This window comes from Sceloporus occidentalis, unplaced genomic scaffold (assembly GCF_023333645.1).
Source record: "Sceloporus occidentalis isolate IW3139 unplaced genomic scaffold, rSceOcc1.0.p SCAF_20, whole genome shotgun sequence".
NCBI lineage: Eukaryota > Metazoa > Chordata > Lepidosauria > Squamata > Phrynosomatidae > Sceloporus > Sceloporus occidentalis.
The window spans coordinates 2496483-2515615 of record NW_028317000.1 but is presented as its reverse complement, the minus strand read 5'-3'; the positions used below and the strand labels follow the sequence as shown (position 1 = coordinate 2515615).

General features: G+C 42.9%; 3 protein-coding genes across 10 annotated transcripts in view; 1 reads left to right on the top strand and 2 right to left on the bottom strand.

Moving 5' to 3' along the window:
• Positions 1–4888, top strand: part of CTPS1 (CTP synthase 1) — a 46554-nt gene extending 41666 nt beyond the window's left edge. For all 4 annotated transcript variants that reach the window (XM_089482820.1, XM_089482822.1, XM_089482818.1 and 1 more), the window contains one exon: positions 2782–4888. The gene's annotated coding sequence lies outside the window, so the exon portion shown is untranslated. The remainder of the gene's footprint in view (positions 1–2781) is intronic.
• Positions 4889–5381: 493 nt separating this feature from the next.
• Positions 5382–13733, bottom strand: SLFNL1 (schlafen like 1). The gene is made up of 3 exons (XM_089483171.1): positions 13366–13733; positions 6497–7174; positions 5382–5654 (listed from the first exon to the last, which is right to left on the bottom strand). Exons 1-3 carry the CDS (start codon positions 13672–13674, stop codon positions 5535–5537), a joined length of 1107 nt encoding a protein of 368 aa, XP_089339297.1. The 5' UTR covers positions 13675–13733; the 3' UTR covers positions 5382–5534.
• Positions 13734–15535: 1802 nt separating this feature from the next.
• Positions 15536–19133, bottom strand: part of LOC149301708 (polycomb protein SCMH1-like) — an 83695-nt gene continuing 80097 nt past the window's right edge. For 3 of the 5 annotated variants that reach the window (XM_089482864.1, XM_089482866.1, XM_089482865.1), the window contains one exon: positions 15537–17435. In XM_089482864.1, the coding sequence (XP_089338990.1) occupies positions 17310–17435 (126 nt within the window). In that variant the 3' untranslated portion in view covers positions 15537–17309. Of the gene's footprint in view, positions 17436–19133 lie in introns of all 5 variants that reach the window. The other 2 variants (XM_089482862.1, XM_089482863.1) reach the window with 1 other exon arrangement.

Below are 19133 nucleotides of genomic sequence, written 5' to 3'. Positions count from 1 at the left end.
TCTCCCAGTCTAGGGCCTGCTTCCATTCCTCAAAGATGCTTTCTGTCACTCTTAGACCACCACTTTCTCTTTAATTTTGTGCCTTCTCTCTGCAAAGGAAAGATCCCTCTGTCTCTCCTAGCTACAATCCCTTCTGCCCCTCAGGGAGTCAAGACTGTGGAGAGGGAAGGAAGCAGTTTGGGTTTGTTGGGGGACTCCATGTCCCTTCCCTCAACCCAGAACAGTCCAAGAACTGCCACGGCTGTAAACTGCCTGAGGGGCTTCACCTCAGGGAGGAAGGCTAGTGCCGCTAACCCTGGGCTTGCTTTAAGGGGTGAAGTGTGCCAGTGGACCCAAAACAGCAAGGGTGAGACTGGGCATCTGGTCTTTCCCAGTCCCCCCTCCCAGTGCAGCAGGCCTCTCCTTTATGGAGGTATGATTATCTGGATCTGAAGCCTCCTGGGAAGGGAGGGGACCGAGCCAATCAGCAAGAGATGTCAATGTAGGCTACCATTGTAGACTGTCTCCAACACCTTGGGGAAGGGAAGGAAATCCACCATGTTAGAAGACAGGCAAGTAGGCTATAAGGCTTCTCTCCCTTCTTCCCACAAGTGCAAGGCCACCAAGGTCCACAAGTGCCACCATTCCAGGTCCACCTCTGTTTTGGAATGGCCTCCTTGACCACCCTTCTGCTGAGGAGATGGACATCGATGCCCTGTCTTTTGCAGAAAGGGAGGGCTGAGCTCTTAAAGGATGGGGGAAGAGTGGCCAGAGGAGTCTTCCACAGTGAGGCTCTTTAAGCCAGAGGATTTCTGTCTGCTTCTCAGCAAAGCAGTGGGGTCCCTGGATATCCAAAGCCTTCCTATACAGCCAGTATAGGGTTCTGAGGAAGTCTGTAAGCAAGCCAACCATAGGCCCTTTCATTAGGTGTTTTTTCCTAGACACTTTATGGAGCTGATTAATGGGGAATGGGTGAAACCAGCCTCTTTCAAGAGCCCTGTCTCTCATGCAAGGAATTATAGAGTTGGAAGAGACCACAACCCAAGCCTCTGACATTAAGGAATATACACTCAAAGCACTTTTGCAAATACATCTCAGTTTATTGAGAGGGGAAGAACAAATAGAAAGATTGAGCCTATAGTTTTTATGCCTCTAACGCTCACCTTGGAAAGGCAAGAAGATTTTCTGTCGGATTCAACAAACCAGATTGATATCAACACTGTTCTGGGAACACTGAGAGCTGGAAGACTTTGTCAGGTAGCGTGTCATAGAATCATAGAGTTGGAAGATACCCAAGGGCCATCTAATCCAAGCCCATTCTGCCATGTAGGAAGACACAATCCAAGCTGTCCTGACAGATGGCTATTCAGCCTTTATTTAAAGACCTCAAGGCAAATAAAAACACATTTTCCTACAATGCAGCCATAATGGGGGATGAAAGAGAACTGAGGATATGTGGTAAAGAAGGGATTCAGACAGAGATCTAGCTGTAGACTTTTCTGCAAATCGTCTGCACCAGTGCACAGACACCATGAAGAAGGAAAGGTTTTCCTCCTGTTCAGTCTCTGTTGAGGCTATCCTAGCTGTCCCCCAGGAGGACCTAACTAGTTTCTCAGTCCCAGCACACTAGGATGGCAAGTTTCAGCAATCTCCACCATTGCCTGCCACTCCATCTCCGCTCCATCTCTTAAAATGGCCAGTGGCTCACACGTTCCCCTCCTGGGATCTCTAAACAGCAGTGAAGGCATTAACCAAGCTCTTCTTTGAGCCTCTACACTTGGTTTCAGTAAATCTTCTCACCTGGAAAGCCCTCTTGTAACTATCACCTTGGCCTGCAGGGTCTTGAAGTTAGGGTCCCTTCTTGTCAGAATGGAGCTCTGAATGTCTCTTATAAACTCAGTCTTTCTGATCCCAGACCCTTCATTTATTCCCAGGGTTAGTTCCATGTTCCACAGGGCATACAACAGTCAATCCTCCCCTGTTTTTGCCCAAATCTAGTCAGACCGCTGGAAAAGAAGTGACACAAGCTGGACAGTCAAAACCTACCTCAAACATACTGACTTCTTTCACACCTACGTTTTCTTTCCAGAAAGCATCCAAAGGACACAAGTTCTCCAGTAGTACCCTCTGCAGATGAATTGGGGAGTGCATCAGGACATGCTGCCTATGGCCAAGTATTGTGGTTCCTAAGGCAGTAGGAAAGCATTCCAGATGGTAGACTCAGTCAGGAAGCCCTGGCCCTGAGTCTGGGACCCAAGCAGGGCTGTTGACGGTAGGGTTACTTGGAGATCCTGTAGGGTCACTATACATGGAATTTTGCGTCAGCAAGGAGCCTGTCTGTTGGAGCAAGAGGGAGGGACAGCGCACTACCCAGTGTCCTCTGCTCATTAGAGATAACAGATGTGTTACTGTTCCTTTCTAGTCAAATCTTTAGCCTTCTTCCTGGCTGGGAGGAGTATTATCTTGGACATCTTACACTAGTGCAGATGGCAGGGGAATTTATCCTGAGCTCTTCTGTTTGAATCTTGTTTATGTGTATCAGTAACACTGAAAAACACAAGTGCATATATTAGTAATACAATATGTTAACTTGGGTTTTTTGCTGAAAGACACAACTGAGAACCAGTGTGGTATCGAGGACGGAGTGATAGATTTAAACGGAAGTGACCTGGGTTCAGGGTGAGCTTGGGCTAGACAGCCATTGCATATCCCACACTTTGTTAAATGTAAAGGTGTTGCAGAGAGAGAACAGCATATGACTGATCACACAGTTTACAAATAATGCTTTTTGTGTCTTCCCAGATATGCCTCCTGAGATTCTTCATTGGATGCAACAGCTGGACAGCTGGAGTCTTTTAAATCATACCATTATAATTGTACTTTGAGAAATCATGTCACTCTTAGGTTTTTCTTTTGCATTTATTTTCTAGAGTTGTATTTTGAGAAGATGCAACTAGTGCCTGCTCATGTGCAGCTGTAAGATTACAAGGAATAATGTCATAAACTGAGCAAGGACTGTGATAGAGTCTGCATTTCTGAAGAGACTTGGCATGTCATTATAGTCATGAATGTTGCCAAGCAATTCACTTTCTGTGAACTTCCATTGTGGGAGGTTTAAAATTATACTATTTGCCCTCTTAATGGGTTGTGGAGTGGAAGCTCCTCAGGGCAGAATAATTTAATTTTTACAGGTATTCTTTTTTAAAAAAGATAATGGATTTATTGCTACAAGGCCACTGCGGAACACTTTTTCCAGGAATATATTTTTTCTGCTCATGAAACTAAGATATTTAGTTTATCCCTATCCTAAAGAAAAGTGATTATGTTACAATTACACAATTAAAAGGTGACTATAAATTTTCAGTATTTTAGAGGCACAAGTGGAGGTGGATTTTCCTTTCCTCCTGCTTCCCGGACTCATAGGACTCCTTGTATCAAGGGGGGCGCGTATGCAAGAAAATGACTTTTCAGAAGCTGCCTTTTGGAACTCACTGAGATAGCTGCCTTGGATTAAAAAGCCTGAAGTCCTCCTTGTAAGGGAGGCCCGCCTGATCCCCCTCGCCCCATTGCTGAGAAGATGTCACCCATGTTGACATATGAGATGCCCTATGGGGAATTCAGCACTATTTTTACTGCAGCCTGTTGATAATTGAAAGGCTGACAGCAGTCTTCTACAAACATAGGAGCTCTTCCCTTTCGCCAGTGTAGATTGTATGCTGTGTTTCAAGCAAATAGGAGAAACAGTCTATTCTTATGAAATATGCCCTGTGTCCAAACGCTTTTCATTTCATTAAAACTTGGGGAAAGTAATCAATGTGACTCTTCTAGTCATCTGTCAACCTTGAGTACTCTTCTACCCTCACCCTGTTTCCCTTTTATTAATAGTGTAATACATAGTTTTATTTGTACTTCAGTCTTCTTTCCTGCTGTTTGTTTTGTAATTTATTTTTTGACAAATTAATTTTACATGTTTATTACAGTTGGCCATTGTAGAAGCTTAGGTCAAGATCCTGCTTCAGGAGATGTGGCTATGGAAATGGAGCAACAACATCTTCCATTGCCATCCTCTGAAATGCTGCCTTTGAAGCCTCACAGCCTTTTCAGAGGGGCTGGAGAGCAGAACTGTGAGTAATGCCATCTCCTGATTGTGGGGCTACAGAGAACCCTATAGGGGCCTATCAAAACCACGTCCGTGTCCGCATGCCCCACGACTGAGAGGGGCTGGACACGCCAGTACTTGCCACCCTCCAGCGCCTCCTCAGTAGTTGTTTTGGAGGCTGCAAGGCTTCAAAGGTAGGATTTAGGGGGTACTTTCGGTTGTTGTGATCATGCATGACTATAAATGTGAATCGGAATAATTATGTTGTAAATCAGGTGTAGGGCATTATAATTACTGAACAGGATTCTAGCATTATTTAGCATATTTGTAAATTAGTATAATACCTACCAATTTTGTATGATTCATGTAACTAATGGTACCCTAGTACTTCTTAAGGTTTTGCAGTTTCATGCCTGAGGCTAGAAACACAGAACTTTAAAAAAGCTTTTTACTATTGGTACCAGCGTTTACCCGTGTGTTTGCTGAAAAGAAGCAGCTGACTCCCTTTAATGGTGTAATGGGTTTCAGTTCATAGGCATGCTTTTACGTGAGCTTGTAGCGTCACCATTACAATCATGGAAGTGAATTACTTGGAGTAAGCCAGTGGCTGAATAAATTCTGAAATCTAAGCTTTGGTTTTCATATTTTAAAAGACATGACTTAAGTAACAATTAGTATATACATGCAGAGCTCCTAAGGCTAATCCTGTCAGTGCCCAAACATTTTAACACATATGAAGTTGTAATATTGGCCATCTGTGTTTTAAAAAATGGGACAACTGAATGGTGTCCTAGCTTTTCTTGTTTTCTTTCTTGGTTCCTGACATGGAAGAATGACATGCACATATGTTATAAATACACTCTGGTCACTGTTCCCTATCTCTGAGTTCGGTGGTCATAATTTTCTAATCTCTGGAGAGCAGGGATATGGTTTATCTACTGGGTTCAAGTATTTGGAGCCTGCCTCCCCTGCTCCAAAACCCAGTCTACCTCTAATCTGACCCTGGGATCGAAATGCTCTTACAGATGAGGTTTATCTGTCTCCGGCAGGGGTCTCGGCAAGTAGTTTTTGAGTACCTAATCCAATGGGAGAGATAGGCCTCAATCCATCAATCCGTAGCATCTTGGGTTACACATATTGGTGCCAGATATGTGCCATTTTTCTCATAGAGAAATATATTTTCATTCTAAATAAAAATAATGCATCCTAGCAGGTAGCAGAAAGCAATTTATCTTATCTAGTGGTCTGTCAGAATATACTTAATTTATGAAAGGACAGAAGGTTAATTAATGAAAGGCTAATTTTTGCTACAGAGTTCTTACAGCAAGACCAGCATACCACCCACAAAGTAAGAAATCTGTTAGACCTAAGGTGTTTATTGGGCACTTTTGTTTTACACTGGTGAGTAGTAGTTTTCCCAATGTCTAGTGACCTTTCTAGTGATACTGCTTATCTGTCACATAAGTACGCAACATGCAGATCTGGTGTTTTTCTGCCTATACTGCTGCAGGGTTTCCTTCTCCTTCAGCAGGATTTCTATTTTCATTTCCAACTTCTTGATCTCTTCTGTCCATTTCTAGAGATATAGAAAATGATGATCATTCCATTTCATGTAGTCCAATTACCATCTTTTTCTCTAAACTTTTGTCCAGACCTCTGACAGTGAAGTCTACTGTGTCTGCATTGCCACATTGTGCGCACTGCCACAACACTCTGTCCCCCATCACAAATCACAGTGCATCTGAGGAAGTAGACTGAAGTCATGCTGCCAACTTCTTTCACTTAGCCTCAAAGGTGCTACAAGGTCTCTCTACATCCCCATTACAAAGGTTAGTCAATTAGTAGTCCCCTCATCCAGCAACAAGACACTACAGGATGTTAGTTGTTCAGCGTTTTTGAAATTCCATACTCATGACATCCATAGTTCAGTATTACTTAACTAGATTTTAGTTTTTCCATGTGGGCCTGCCTAAGTTCCATCTGTTGCAGCTAATCGAATAAATTGGACCTTGGATGCTTTAATGGTCCAGAGTCATTTGTTCCTTGCCTCTAGTGTACCAGACTTTCTGGAAATAGTGATGAAGGTAGCAACCTGTGGCTACATTTGTCTAAGGATCTTAATTTCAAGGAATTTTAGCAATAAAAAATAAAGCTTTCTCCCAAATTCTGCTATGTATCATAAGCCTTAAAATAAAATGAATATAACATCTGGTTTCTTAGAACAGGAATCAAAGCTTGTTGATATAAAAATGTTTTAGAATTGTCTAAGTTAGGTAACTGTAAACCAAACTGCTATGAAACATGGCAGTCTATGCTGGAAAGTACTTTTCTTCTTAATTTCCTTTCCGCAAGTGAAAACTTACGTTTTCTGCTGGTGTTGAGTAAATAACCTACTTGGCTGTATACTGTGGAAATTACCTGCCGGCACCACTCTTGGATGGCACTCCCAGTGAGCGGCCCCTGGATGCTGCCGTCTCGCCGCAGGTATACTTCGCCTTGATCTGTCTCATACAGAAGATCTCTGGGCTCTTGGGGAGGACGGATGCTCAGACGGATAACTTTAAGAAAGATGCCAGTGTCTTCAGCTTTGATGACTGGGATGAAACTTAGTGTGTAGGCTGCTGGGAAAACTTGTGGCTTGAACCCCTTCAAGACGGAGTCAATGAGCAGACGTACTCTGTCTTCATCTTTGTGGTCACACCTAACTCCGCGCACGAGGCCATTATCTTCAACCCCCACAAAGAGGCTGCCTCCTTCACTGTTAAGGAAAGCGCATGCATACTTCCGCACATGGTGCTTGAGGGTTACTGTCAGATATTCACCGCCACCACGCTTGAATTCCATATTCCGGGTCTCATTACCCATGAACGCTCCATAGAACAGGCACTCTTTGCCGACAATTTCTCTCTGGACAATGGCACTGTCCGAACGGGTGCTGTTCAGGAAATTCACCGGCCGGTCTACTAGTCTCCAAGGGTATGGAGCAGACTTTCTAATAGAGTTAGTTTGGGGTTTCTTTGGTAGCCCCTTTCGGCTTTTCTCAGGTGCTTGTAGGCCTCCCACAGGAGACTCTGAACAGCTCCCAACAGAGTCGCTCTACAGATGTGACAAAAGCAATACCACACTGTCTGATCCAAGGGCAAATGTCATTAAGATGGCTACAACAAATAGAATGCACTACTGCTTAGCATGAATATTGGCTCTTTCGGGGTGTACATATTACATACATACAGTGCATCCTTCCCTTACGCAGGAACTCCCCCCTCCCCCCAGCGTAAGGGAAAAATGCTTATGCTCGAGCCCCATTAGAAGTAATGGGGCTCGTGCATGTGGCACACCCCATTACTTCTTCCAGGGCCCTGTAGTGTTAGTCTCTACTGATTAAACTGGTTCTAGATTCAAGTCTAGTACCATGTCAGGAAAATGAAATTACAGAGTCTCTGATACTGACTTTGTACCTATATCCTATTAGAGTAGCAGAGCCTTTAAACTGGGAAAGAGAATTCAAAGTAGGTCCCCATGAATTGATGTTTGTCCATGCCATGCTTTAGACTGTCAAAGCCAATAGGTGTGTGGGACACAGACCAAATAGTTGGCTTGTGCTGGGAATCTTCATTGGTGGTTATAGCTTCCTAATATGTACTGACTGCATCTTCACAAAGTTGTTCTAGTTCATGCTTTATGAACTGATGAAATATGACGAGTCTTTGGGAAGAGAAGGCCTAAGTTTTGACATCTTGCTATTACTTTGGTTCCTTTCGTTCTGATCCAGGAAAAATAAATATTAAATAAATATGTAACTTAACAAATAAGGTAAGTAAACAAGACTGCTGATCAAGATCTCTCTGTGGCTATTAAAATTAAGCTGGTTATGAAGATTGTTGCAGCGGGTGGAGAGTGCCAAATGCAGCCGAGGAACCTTGGAAAAGATAATCCAAGTCTCCAATTAGGGATTTAATACAGATGAGTGGTTCTCAACCTTCGGTCATCCTGAGCCGACTGGAGCTTCTTGAAGCTGAAGTCCAAAGCAGCTGGAGGACCAGAGGTTGAGAACCGCCGGCATACATGATGATTGTCTATCTGTTTTGAGGCAATTGCCATAATGTTTCTTGGTACTATACATGCACCAATAAAAGCTTATATGTTCCAATTGTTGCTTTGTAATGTTTTAGAGATGTTCACCTTGTCTTGACAAGGAGGAAGGGGGTTGTGAGCTATATGGCCTATCTGGTCAGCCAGGCTCCCCATGCTTCTAGTGCATGCCTTTTTAACAATTATTTTTGATGCATCCCTTTCCCCACCCACCTAAAATTTCTCATGGAAAATGGAATATTAGGAAAGTACTGTGAATTGTTATTCTTCTATGCACATGGGACATCATGCATATGTTAACTCCTATAGCTGGCCATGAAGGGTAAAAGTTACATGACTGAAAATGCATTTGTCATATTGACCCTAAAGAAAATATTGCTAGAACTGCATAGGAAGTATAAGTAATGTGCAAGCTAGATATGAAAGTAAAGCAGATAGTTGTATATGCCATTACTAAGGATGGGGTTGATTTTTGTGTGTAAAAGAATGGACATTCAAGGTATTTATTTTTTTCCAGGTATTTCTATATTGCCTCCCAGCCCACAAGAAGTCTCAAGATGACAAATAAATTGCTTTATCTATGTGCAGTAAAGGAAGCATCCATGCGCGGGAGGGAGGCTGGCTCAAAATAATTCATCCTATATGCTCAATATAAGTCACTGTCATGTAGAAGTCGAGGGCAGGCTCGGGGGGCCAAAATTAAGGCTTTTAATATGTCCCATGGATAAATTGAAGGTAAAACCTAAGGACATGAAACAAAGGATCTAATGGATGAAGCAAAGGAAAACAATGCCAAAGAACATGCAAAATTCTAGCAGGCATAGCTATTTGTGCTCACACTAAAGACGGGATGGACGCGAGTGGAGTGGGTCCATGCTTCTAGGACAAATTACACTCTGCCGGTCATCAGGGGATGGTTCCTTTTTAAACAAATGAAAGAGTTAAAGTACAGGACTTACGTTGGACTGTAGATAAGCCAGCTCAGGGTTTTTTGGCTCACTTCTTTGACTAAAATTTCTAGACTGTTACATGAGTATATGCAGTAAGCTGGAAGAATTTGATGCAACACCCCTTTTCCAAAGTCTGGTTCTGTGAAAGTACATTTATCCAGTGATGCCTGGTGAATGTAGGCAGTTTTGAGCAGGCAGTTATTCTGAAGGTCTTGTTCAAAAGAACTTTTATGGAGTGGTGCAATATGCCACGACATTGGAAAGCTTAGACTATGTAGATATCTATATGCAATAAAGGGAGCCATTTCACTAAGATGATGGAAGTAACTTTCTTACCAGCAAAATGGACAGCAAAGCAACATGATCTCTGACTGCCTGAAAGACTCTGCCTTGGGTTTTGAGTCCTGAAAACCACAAGACATTTGAGTTTGTGTTACTGTTTTTCAGAAAGATGTGAGAGAATAGGGCACAAGGCAGGCACAGATGCATACCGGGAGTGGTAAATAATCTTAAGGATACATCAACCCTATGGTGATTTGAATCCTTAAAATTGCACCTTGGTCTGCTGTGGAGCTAGCCCTCGGCTCTGATGCTCTCCTAGTTGATGTGGTGACTACTAAAAATAACATTTTGGGCAGAAGCCTGTGGACATCTTATGAGTTCCTCTGTGGCAGCAACTAGGCATTTTTCACTTCACAATCGAAGGGGAGTTGCACATATGGTGCAAATGTGCACACAGAAGCATTTGCTCAAGTAGATGTCCATATGAATTCACTTGCACATTCAGGTGTGCCTTCATTTGCACAACGCTCCCTTACCATAATCAATGTAATGGGGGCAGTTATGATGTGCAAGCAGGATATCAGCCTTTGAGGGATAAGTGTTTTGACAAATACAGAATGTTCCTATAGGTTGCTTACCTTTAACTAGTTCTTTGAGAGTCTTTCTGGTCACTGGCTGCTCAGCCGCTGTTCCCTTGCACCTGGGAACAGCAACTGAGCAGCAACCAAGAGGCCTCTTGCCCACATTGGCCTTTGCGGCAAGGCTGGCATGGGCAAGAGGCTTCTTGGTGGCTGCTTAGGCAGCTGCCCAGTTGCTGGTCCCAGGATGATAAGGGTGCAAAGAGCAGCGACCAAAAACACTTGCCTATGCTAGCCTTTGCTGCAAGATTGGAACAAGCAAGAAGCTTCTCAGTTGCTGCTCCCAAGGTGCAAAGGGAGCAGCAACCTGGATCTTTTTTTTAATCTACAATAGAACAGTAGACCCAATATCAAAAAATATGCCCGGGGAGAGGGCTAGGGTTGTTGCCAAAGAGGAAAGGAGGTGGTAGCCCCAAAAGGTTTGGGGACCACTGGTCTAGATCAAGGGATGTAATAGTGACACACTATTCTCCTTTGGTCAGGCCTCACCTGGAACAATGTGTCCACTTCTGGACATAATTCAAAAAGGACATTGAGAAACTGGAGCGGGTCCAGAGGAGGGCAACCAAAATGGTGAAGGGTCTGGAAACCATGAAGTCCTATGAGAAGAGACTTTGGGAGCTGGGGATGTTTAGCCTGGAGAAGAGAAGGTTAAGAGGTGATATGAGAGCCCTGTTTAGGTTTTTGAAGGGGAGTCATATTGAGGAGGGAGCAAGCTTGTGTTCTATTGCTCCTGAGAATAGGACCCATTACAACGGATTCAAACCAGAGGAAAAGAGATTTCACCTCGACATTAGGAGGAACATCCTAAAAGTAAGAGCTTAATTACTTACTCCTAAAAGTAATCCCTCAGAAGATGGTGAAGTGTCCTTCTTCGGAAGTTTTTAAATAGGCTGGATGGGCATCTGTTGCGGTGCTTTTGGAGTTCCTGCATGGCAGGCGGTTGGACTTGTGGTCTCCTCCAACTCTGATTCAAACACATCTTAACTTTTCTTTTTTTCTGTTAGACAGAATTACAAGCCTAGTAGGTCAGGATAGACCTATGGCTGTTGTAGATCTTGATTTCTGTAATTGTTTGATAGACCACATCCAGAATATACTCTCAAATGGTTGCTCTTCATCCTGGGAAGAACTGACAAGTGGGGTCCCTCAGGATTCTGTCCTGGAGCACAGCTTTATAAATGTCTTAGATGATGGAGTAGAAAGCATGCTTCTCAAATTTGCAGATGACACTAAATTAGGAAGGTAGCCAATATCCCAGAGGACAGAATCAGCATTCAAAATGCCTTTAATAGATTGGAGAGCTGGGCTACAACTAACAAAATCTATTTCAACAGGTATATACGCCAGATACATCTAGGCAGGGAAAATGAAAAGCACAAATATAAGAGGAATGGCACCAGGCTTGAAAGCAATACATATGAAAAGAACGATGCATGATGCAGCAGCCAAAAATGCCAATCCAGTTCTGGCTGCATCAAAAGGAGTATACTACTGAGGGAAGTAGTAGTGCCACTTCAGTCTGGTTTAGCCAGACCTCGCCTGGCATACTGTGTCCAGTTCTGGAAACCATAGTTCAAAAAGGATATTGACAATCTGGAACATGTCCAGAGAAGACTGACCAAGATGTTCGAAGGTCTGAAAACCAAGTTTATGAGGAACAACAGAAAGAGTTGGGTATGTTTCACTTGTAGAAGACTGAAAAGTGACATGATTTTTACTGCTGTCAAATCAACCTTGACTCATGGCAATCCTATGAATGAGAGATTTCTAAATCCCTATCAGTTCTGCTCGGATCTTGCAGATTTATGGCTATGGCTTTGCCATGAAGTTTTCCTCTTTTGCTGCTGTCTTCAACCTTCCCAAGCATTGCCGTTTTTCCTAGTGAGCCATGTCTTCTCATGATAGAGCCAAACAGTCTCAGTTTAGCCATCTTGGCTTCTAGGGAGAAGTCGGGGTGGTTTGCTCTAGGACCCTGTCTTGAATGATGGCATAATAATGTGGCAGTCTGGTGCTTGTCAGGAAGAGGAACTGACAAGTAACATTAGGAACAAATGAGAGGTGCTTTTTAAAATATCTGGGAAGAAATTTGGAGAACCTTTCGGGTGAGATAAAACGGGAGAATGTCAAGGGCTAGGATCAATGACGAGAGTCTGACCTGGTCAAATGTTGGGGGAAATAACTGGGAAGGAACCTAGGGTTTAATACACCAAATGAGGCCTTTTCAATCATGTGGCCCTTGCCTTGCTTTTGGGGGGAGGAGCAATTAACATTAACCCATGCATGGATGTCAAACATAGGGAAGTTTTACCTTTGCTAATGGCAGCTCCTAGGATTCTTTGTGGAAAAACATGCACGTTAAAGAGGCATGCAACTGATTACATATTTGTAATGTAGATACATCTTTGCAATACCTGTTCCATGCAGATGTGTTTCAATTTAAGAGGTATTAGGTTTGCTTCTGATAGGGTCTCAGCTACATTTTTGCATGTGCATATGTAGAATAAATAAGTTGTGTCAGAAGAGAGAAGTGTCAGAAGAAAAAGGACTTGGTAGCTTGCAATGCCAACATCACATCTGACACAGCCTTTTGGCCCTTGTGTGCCTTCAAATCATTTCTGATTTATGGTAACTCTAAAGTGAACCTATTACAGGATTTCCTTGGCAAGATTTGTTCAGGGCAGGTTTGTCTATGCCTTCCTCTGAGGCTGAGAGCGTGACTTGCCTAAGGACATCCAGTGGGTTTCCAAAGCATGGTCTTCTAGAGACCTAGTCCTACACTCAGTTCCTACATAACACTGTCTCCTTTTCTTGATCCTACCACCAGCGAAATACTACTGGCTGGAGTAGTTAGCCCTTGGCCTTCCAGAGGTTTAAAGACTATACTCTTTCCTGGCAGAGTAGCATTTTGACTAGCTTTCGAGGAGCAGTTTAAACAGATAACACATTGACCATTTTAAAGTGTGATATGCCTGCCTGCATTTACCACTTCAATGTGGGGTTTTGTAGTAGTAGTAGTATAAAACTGTGTGTATGTGGATTAGAACTATTTAGCTTCCCCTACCTCTCATTAATAACACACTTTGTTATTCAGTAGACTTTGAGAACACACCAATCTGTCTCCTGGTTCTTGCTTTTACTCTCTCAAAGCCTTATTGCAGGAGAGATGTCCCTACTGCTGCAGCCTTACCTCTCTGTCTCCAAACGCAAACTTCTTGCCTTGCCCCACAACCAGACTTTGCCCTTTCTTCACCAGTTCCTTGGTGAGCTCTTGCTCTGTGTCAGAGGCAAGCAGCAGCTGTTTTAAGACCTGCTCCATCCGGACCTCTGTTGCCACTTGGATAAAGGCATAGGCCTGCCTGCGTTTCTTTACCACTTCAATGTGGTGTCTCTGAAGGGTGATGCTGGCCATGCCAAGGAGATCCTTCAGCATATTGCAGAGAATTTCAGGGGGATACTTGGGGTTCAAGTTCCCAATGTAGAGGACATAGGAACATGAGTGCCTAGGACCATCTTCTTCCTCTTCCTTCCCTTCAGCTTTGGATTCTGCCAAAGCCTTTTCTGTATCCTGATCAACATTACTTAGCGGTGCTGGACATTCTTCCATGGCCTCCAGAGTTGTTGCTGCATCCATTTTCAGAATGCAGAGATGGTCTGAAAATGTTCTAGAAGCAGGATTGGCATTGGATCTTAGTCTTCATTGGGATATGGCTAACTAGAGAACAAAAAGTAGGCTTTGTCAATCAAATTCAACAATGACCTTATGCTTTTCTTTTTTTAGTAATACATGATGGAAGGACTATTCCTTTCAGGTTTGCTTCTATGGTTTGTTTATAAGCTCTGTGGCTGATCAGGCCTCAGAAGGGTCTCAAAGCCCGTCAGGAATTAACTTTGCTGATGGCAAGGACTCTGATTTGGCAGAAGGAGATTACTGCTTTAGTGTGACAGACTATTTGAGTACCTTTCTTATACAGTGCAGCTAAAGCTTTGCTGGATCTGACCAATGGTAATTAATTCTAACACCATTTCCAATGTTTTACAGTGGAAAGTTCACTGTAAACAATAGATCTTCCTAATTATTCTTTACATTCATGACTGTAGGCTAAGCAAGCCTCAAAAGGAGAGGTAAAGCGCTATGTGTTAATTCATGCTAGAAAATGAAGTCATAACTGCAATTTTAATAGGTCAAATGAAGTGCAAAATTATTAACTTCATTTTCCAGATAGAACCTTGAATAATTTCATGTAATCTATACTTAACTTTTTTTTTGCTAGAATCTTGAAAGCCATCAACTTTTAGACCAAAAGTCATGTATTCAGAGATTAAAAAGTGCTGGGGCCTGAAGTTTGACTACTGTAGCTGTCCACACACAAACCTAGTTTTCCCCATCCACCTCCTATTCTTTATTTCAGCAATATAATTTTCATATGCTGCTATTGTTAAACTGTTCTGAATAAACAAATCACAACATTGTGAACCACTTAGAGATCTATTCCATTCTGGACACTTGTCTCTACAGAGGTGCTCCTGTGTCCAGTTCCATACAATGGATGACTTTGGCCTCCTGAGCCCCCAGGCCCCAAATCTCTAGTTTAATGGCGGGAAGAAACATGGAGGATGTGGCACTGTATCACCCTCATTCACTTAACATACAACATAGCCATACAACCTGCTGACACTCCAATCAAAACAACCTTTTCCCACGAGATTAACCCTCTCCTTCCCAGCTTTTTCAAAACTTAACTTACCATGGAAGGAGTGGGTAATCATGATAGACAAGAATCCTAGGCAGAGATGGTCTGGAGATGCTCTGCTGCCTCTAGCTATAGCAGCACTTCTATGGCATGCACCTCCACATATCTTTACCAGAGTTTGAAATTGTGAGGTCATAAATCTACAGTTCCAATATGTGTTCACAATTGGTCCCAGGATGGAGGATGCAAACAACAGGTACTGTGGATTTCGCAGTAATTACCAATATAAAAGGAAGTTTTGCTTCACTGCAGATTGCTAGTGTTGCCCTATGGGTTTCCATGCTCCTTGGTGCCTCCATCCTTTTCCTAGAAGCATGCCCTGGCTGCTTGGAACCTGTTTTCTGGGCATGGGAGGGGTTGCAAAACTGTGTAGGCAGCTACTCTCTGGTTGCATGATACAGGATTCTGGCGCAAATATGCCTGATCACGCTTAAAAGGGTCAGGACATATGTAATTTCAGGATGGTCTAGGCAAGTGCACTCCATTGTAATGTTAACTCACAAAGGGGCTGCTGCACGTGGCATGTAAACGGTACTCAGTATACCCAAAATGTGGGGCTGTAAGTTGGAAATGGACAGTCCTCCATGTCAGAGTTTTGAGTCTTGAACTGTATCGCCTCAGGCCTTTCTTTAATATCCTGCACTCATTTGGGCTGGCTGATCTGTAACTGTCCCCCATGTCACTAAAATCTCAAATAAACTTCTGCATTAGTTGCCTAATATGTAGCATAATTCAGTAGACAAATGACAGCAGAGTTTTACCAGTACTATCTCCCCTTTATTTATAAACAAAATCAACAAAAGAAGCAGGAATGAATGTCAGGATCATCACTGTTTCCTGCAAGTAGTAAGAGCAGATTGCAGTAATAGCAGACGGTAACCCTGTCCCCAAAAGGAAGGGTACACCAGGCGGCCTACATGTTGGCTGAATTGCACTACTACATTGCATTGTAGTGAGTTCCTTCCCACAGTTGGCTTATTGCCTGTTTTAGGGGTGGGGTATTTATTTGTTTTTGCATTTTTAAGTTCTCCAATCTCTTCTTCTGAACTAGTCCAAAAAGTCCCTCTTCTATAACAGTCTGATTAGAGAGCAAGAGGTATCTAAGCCTTGGGACTTAGAAAGGATATGTACCTTATACCTCCCCATGCCCAGCTTACCATATGGGACAGCAAACACAACTAAATGAATCTGAAGACGCATGTCTGCATTTCAAAAGAGAGAGTACACTGTTCAGTGTTCTGGAGAAGGTGAGGAAACCAAAAACCCTCCTAGTTTTGCTTTCTGGAAGCAAAGAAGCCTTCACTCATGAATGTGAAGAGAGGAGTACTTGGGGCACCAGCTGATTACTCCCTTTTCTCATTTCCATCTCTTAGCAGCAAACCCCCCAGTTATGAAACAGTGAGGGCAGCTGCTCAAGTGCCATAAAAATAAATACATTAAACATTTTCCAGTATACATACATATAAAACAATTCATGTTCGTCCGCTCACACTGAGGGAGGAAGGACAAACCATCCAAAAACCCGTTCCTTATCCAGCCAATTTCATGATCACCTCTTGGGTAGCTAGAGTATGCACTGAAGGGATAAGAAACATTTCATTTCCCAGGAAAACAAAGTTAAAATAGCTATTATTTCAATATCAAGTGTAAAAAAAAATCATATTCTTTTTGTGTGGGAAAAGGGAGGGAGGTTGGTCTGTTCAGCTCTCTGACCTGGCAACTGGGAGCCTTCCCATTTCCACCAGATCATTTGGAGAGCTGCAAAGGTGATCCTGATGTCGATCCACCTTTATGCCCATCACAGTTGTTCTTCTTGTCTTATCCCAAATAAATATCATAGGCCTCTACTATCATGCCAGCGGCACTTGGAAACTGGGAGACTGAGGTTTCCATGAAAGCAGAGAAAGAAATCTACAGTATAGTCAGATAGAAGGGCTAGCAGAGTATTGTGCCCTCTGCCATAATCCCTGGGACCAAGGGATGAACAATCTGGACAGCAGCACTTGCTTGTTTTATGAAAGAACTGGCACCTCACAGTTTGTTCTGTATGGCACAGAATGGGAAACCCCACCTGGCATTGGCCAATTTCAGCCCAAAGCGCACTCCTCGTGTAACATGAATAGGATCCTTGAATTGGGCAGGAAAGAGAGTATGGTGCAAAGAAGGAGGGCCGAACAGCCAAGTCCAACATGAATGTGGCTCATCCAGAGTTCCATAGACAAAACAAGAAGCCTCATCTTCCTTGTAAGATTGACTGGGGCTCCAAATTCCACCAGCAGAGAGCAGACGAAACATCCATCCATCCATCCAGGCCAAGCTGTCTATATGAAAGTTTCCTCTCAAGGTCTTGAGTGTTCATGGTGTTCCTTTAGGACAGAACCGTCTCCTTGCTGGTAGTGAAGGTCTCCTCTTAGTGCTATAAGGTGGTGGGCAAGAAACAGGCGTACGTGACCTGTCTTTGTGAGCAGAGAGCACCGTGTTTGCCAAGACTCATGCCAGAAAGGTAATGTCTTCTTCAGAACTTGCCCTGTTTTAACCTGTCGATGTGGTAGGTGAGTTTCAGTGTTGGACCCAGCTTTAAGCCCATGTATTTCATCATCATGTCACTGCGCAATAATAGCAATGCCTTGCCATCAATTTCCTAGAAATACAAAGAAGAAAGAACCACATTGATATTGTGCTTGGCCTATCACATTACTAAGTTAATGCCTCAACATCACCAGAAGCCATGCTGAAAGGGGGGGGGGGGAGACTAGTGTTAGTTTGGGAGAATGCTTCAGCAAGGCTGAGCATAGTGTACATAAGAGGGACGTCCTGCAAAGTGCTGACGCATAGTGCTACAATAGCAGCGCTTGTTAAAATCCCCCAATTTATATAAAGTGCCAGAAATAGACCTATGGCAGGGCCTCAGTTCTTTTCATTTCATTTGAGATTAATCTTCAACACAATCTAATTTAGGATCAAAATAACACAGAATCAAAGATAATGGAAAGGGGGAAGCAAATAAGAACAAGAAAGGAAAATGGGGGAAAACTCATACAACTAATAGAGTAATTAAGGGAGGGAGAAAAAATACTATTCTACCATTACAGATCCCACTAAATAATCCTGCTAAAATTACCAATAATCATTTATTATTTATTTATTTCATTTTATGTCGCCTTTCTCCCAAAAAGGGGAGCTCACAAGATAAAAACACCTTAAAAAATGTTTTAAAAAATAATAAAAATGACCCGGTTAAACCAGTATAAAATTAAGATTAAAAACATACAAAAGTTAAAATACATAAACTAAAACATCTGCCCCATATAAAAGCCACGCTGTCATGATTTTAAAATGCCTGCCAGAAAAAACATGTTTACTTTCTGGTGGGCCACTGATTATTACATTGTTAGGTTTCTTATTACTCAGAAAGTCTATAAATGGTTCCCAAATTTTCCAAAAGCCTAGTTTATCCTATACAATTGACATTCATTTGGCTTACTCAGAGACCTTAACAGCCTACTGCTATTGTTCCAGGCTATTTTCCTGCCTGAGCAAACCATATTCTTCCTGCCTTTGTCATATATCAACACAGTGATCCATACTGACTATTCAGTTCTTTATCCATAATGTCCAACGAGAACATTTCTGATAAGATGACAAAATCTGTCTTAATTTTTTGGGGGTTAACTTAAATGTTGGACCAGTAACGTTTAGCCTTCTTACAGGTCCACCACAGCCTCCCTTATCAGTGATGCCCCTGAGGAAGACTATTGTGCTGGGGGGGGGGTCAGCTGCTCTGCCCCCCCTGCAGCCGTGCCAGACCCTGAAGGCAGTGACTCCCCCCAAAAGGCCTTCAGGGTCTGGCATGGCTGCAAAGACTTCAGGGACTGCAAGGCCTGCAGCCATGCTGGACCCTGAAAGCACCGGCCGCCCACAGCTGCTGCTACGGAGGGGCAGCACCAGAGCCTCCAGAAAGCCCAGCAGTCCTGTGCAGCTGCTGGGTGAACAGGAAAGCACCGTTCTTCATTGGCCTAGGAGCCATGCCTGTCCTCTGGGGGTCACCTAGAGCCACCTGCAACCCCCAGGGATACCACTGCTCCCTATCCGGCCATTCCCCAACAATGATAACATTCCACACCATTTTTGACGGGTACAATCTTTCTTTTACATTACTGCACAAAGTAAATTTTATATCTTTAGATCACATTCATATGAACATTATGCCTCAGATTTTGGGCCCATCTTGTTATGAACCTTTTTACAGGCTCATTTAGTCTTTAGTTTCAGCTTGATACACTTTTTAAACTGCATGTTATTGTCTTTACACAAGTTAAATAAAATTCATTTTCTGTAA

Coding starts and splice junctions, on each gene's coding strand:
- SLFNL1 (XM_089483171.1), bottom strand. CDS start 13,674: ATGGATGCAGCAACAACTCTGGAGGCCATGGAAGAATGTCCAGCACCG. Junction 7,175..13,365: donor TTATCCAAGTGGCAACAGAG/GTCCGGATGGAG, acceptor TCACATCTGTAG/AGCGACTCTGTTGGGAGCTG. Junction 5,655..6,496: donor TCCAAGAGTGGTGCCGGCAG/GTAATTTCCACA, acceptor CTATATCTCTAG/AAATGGACAGAAGAGATCAA.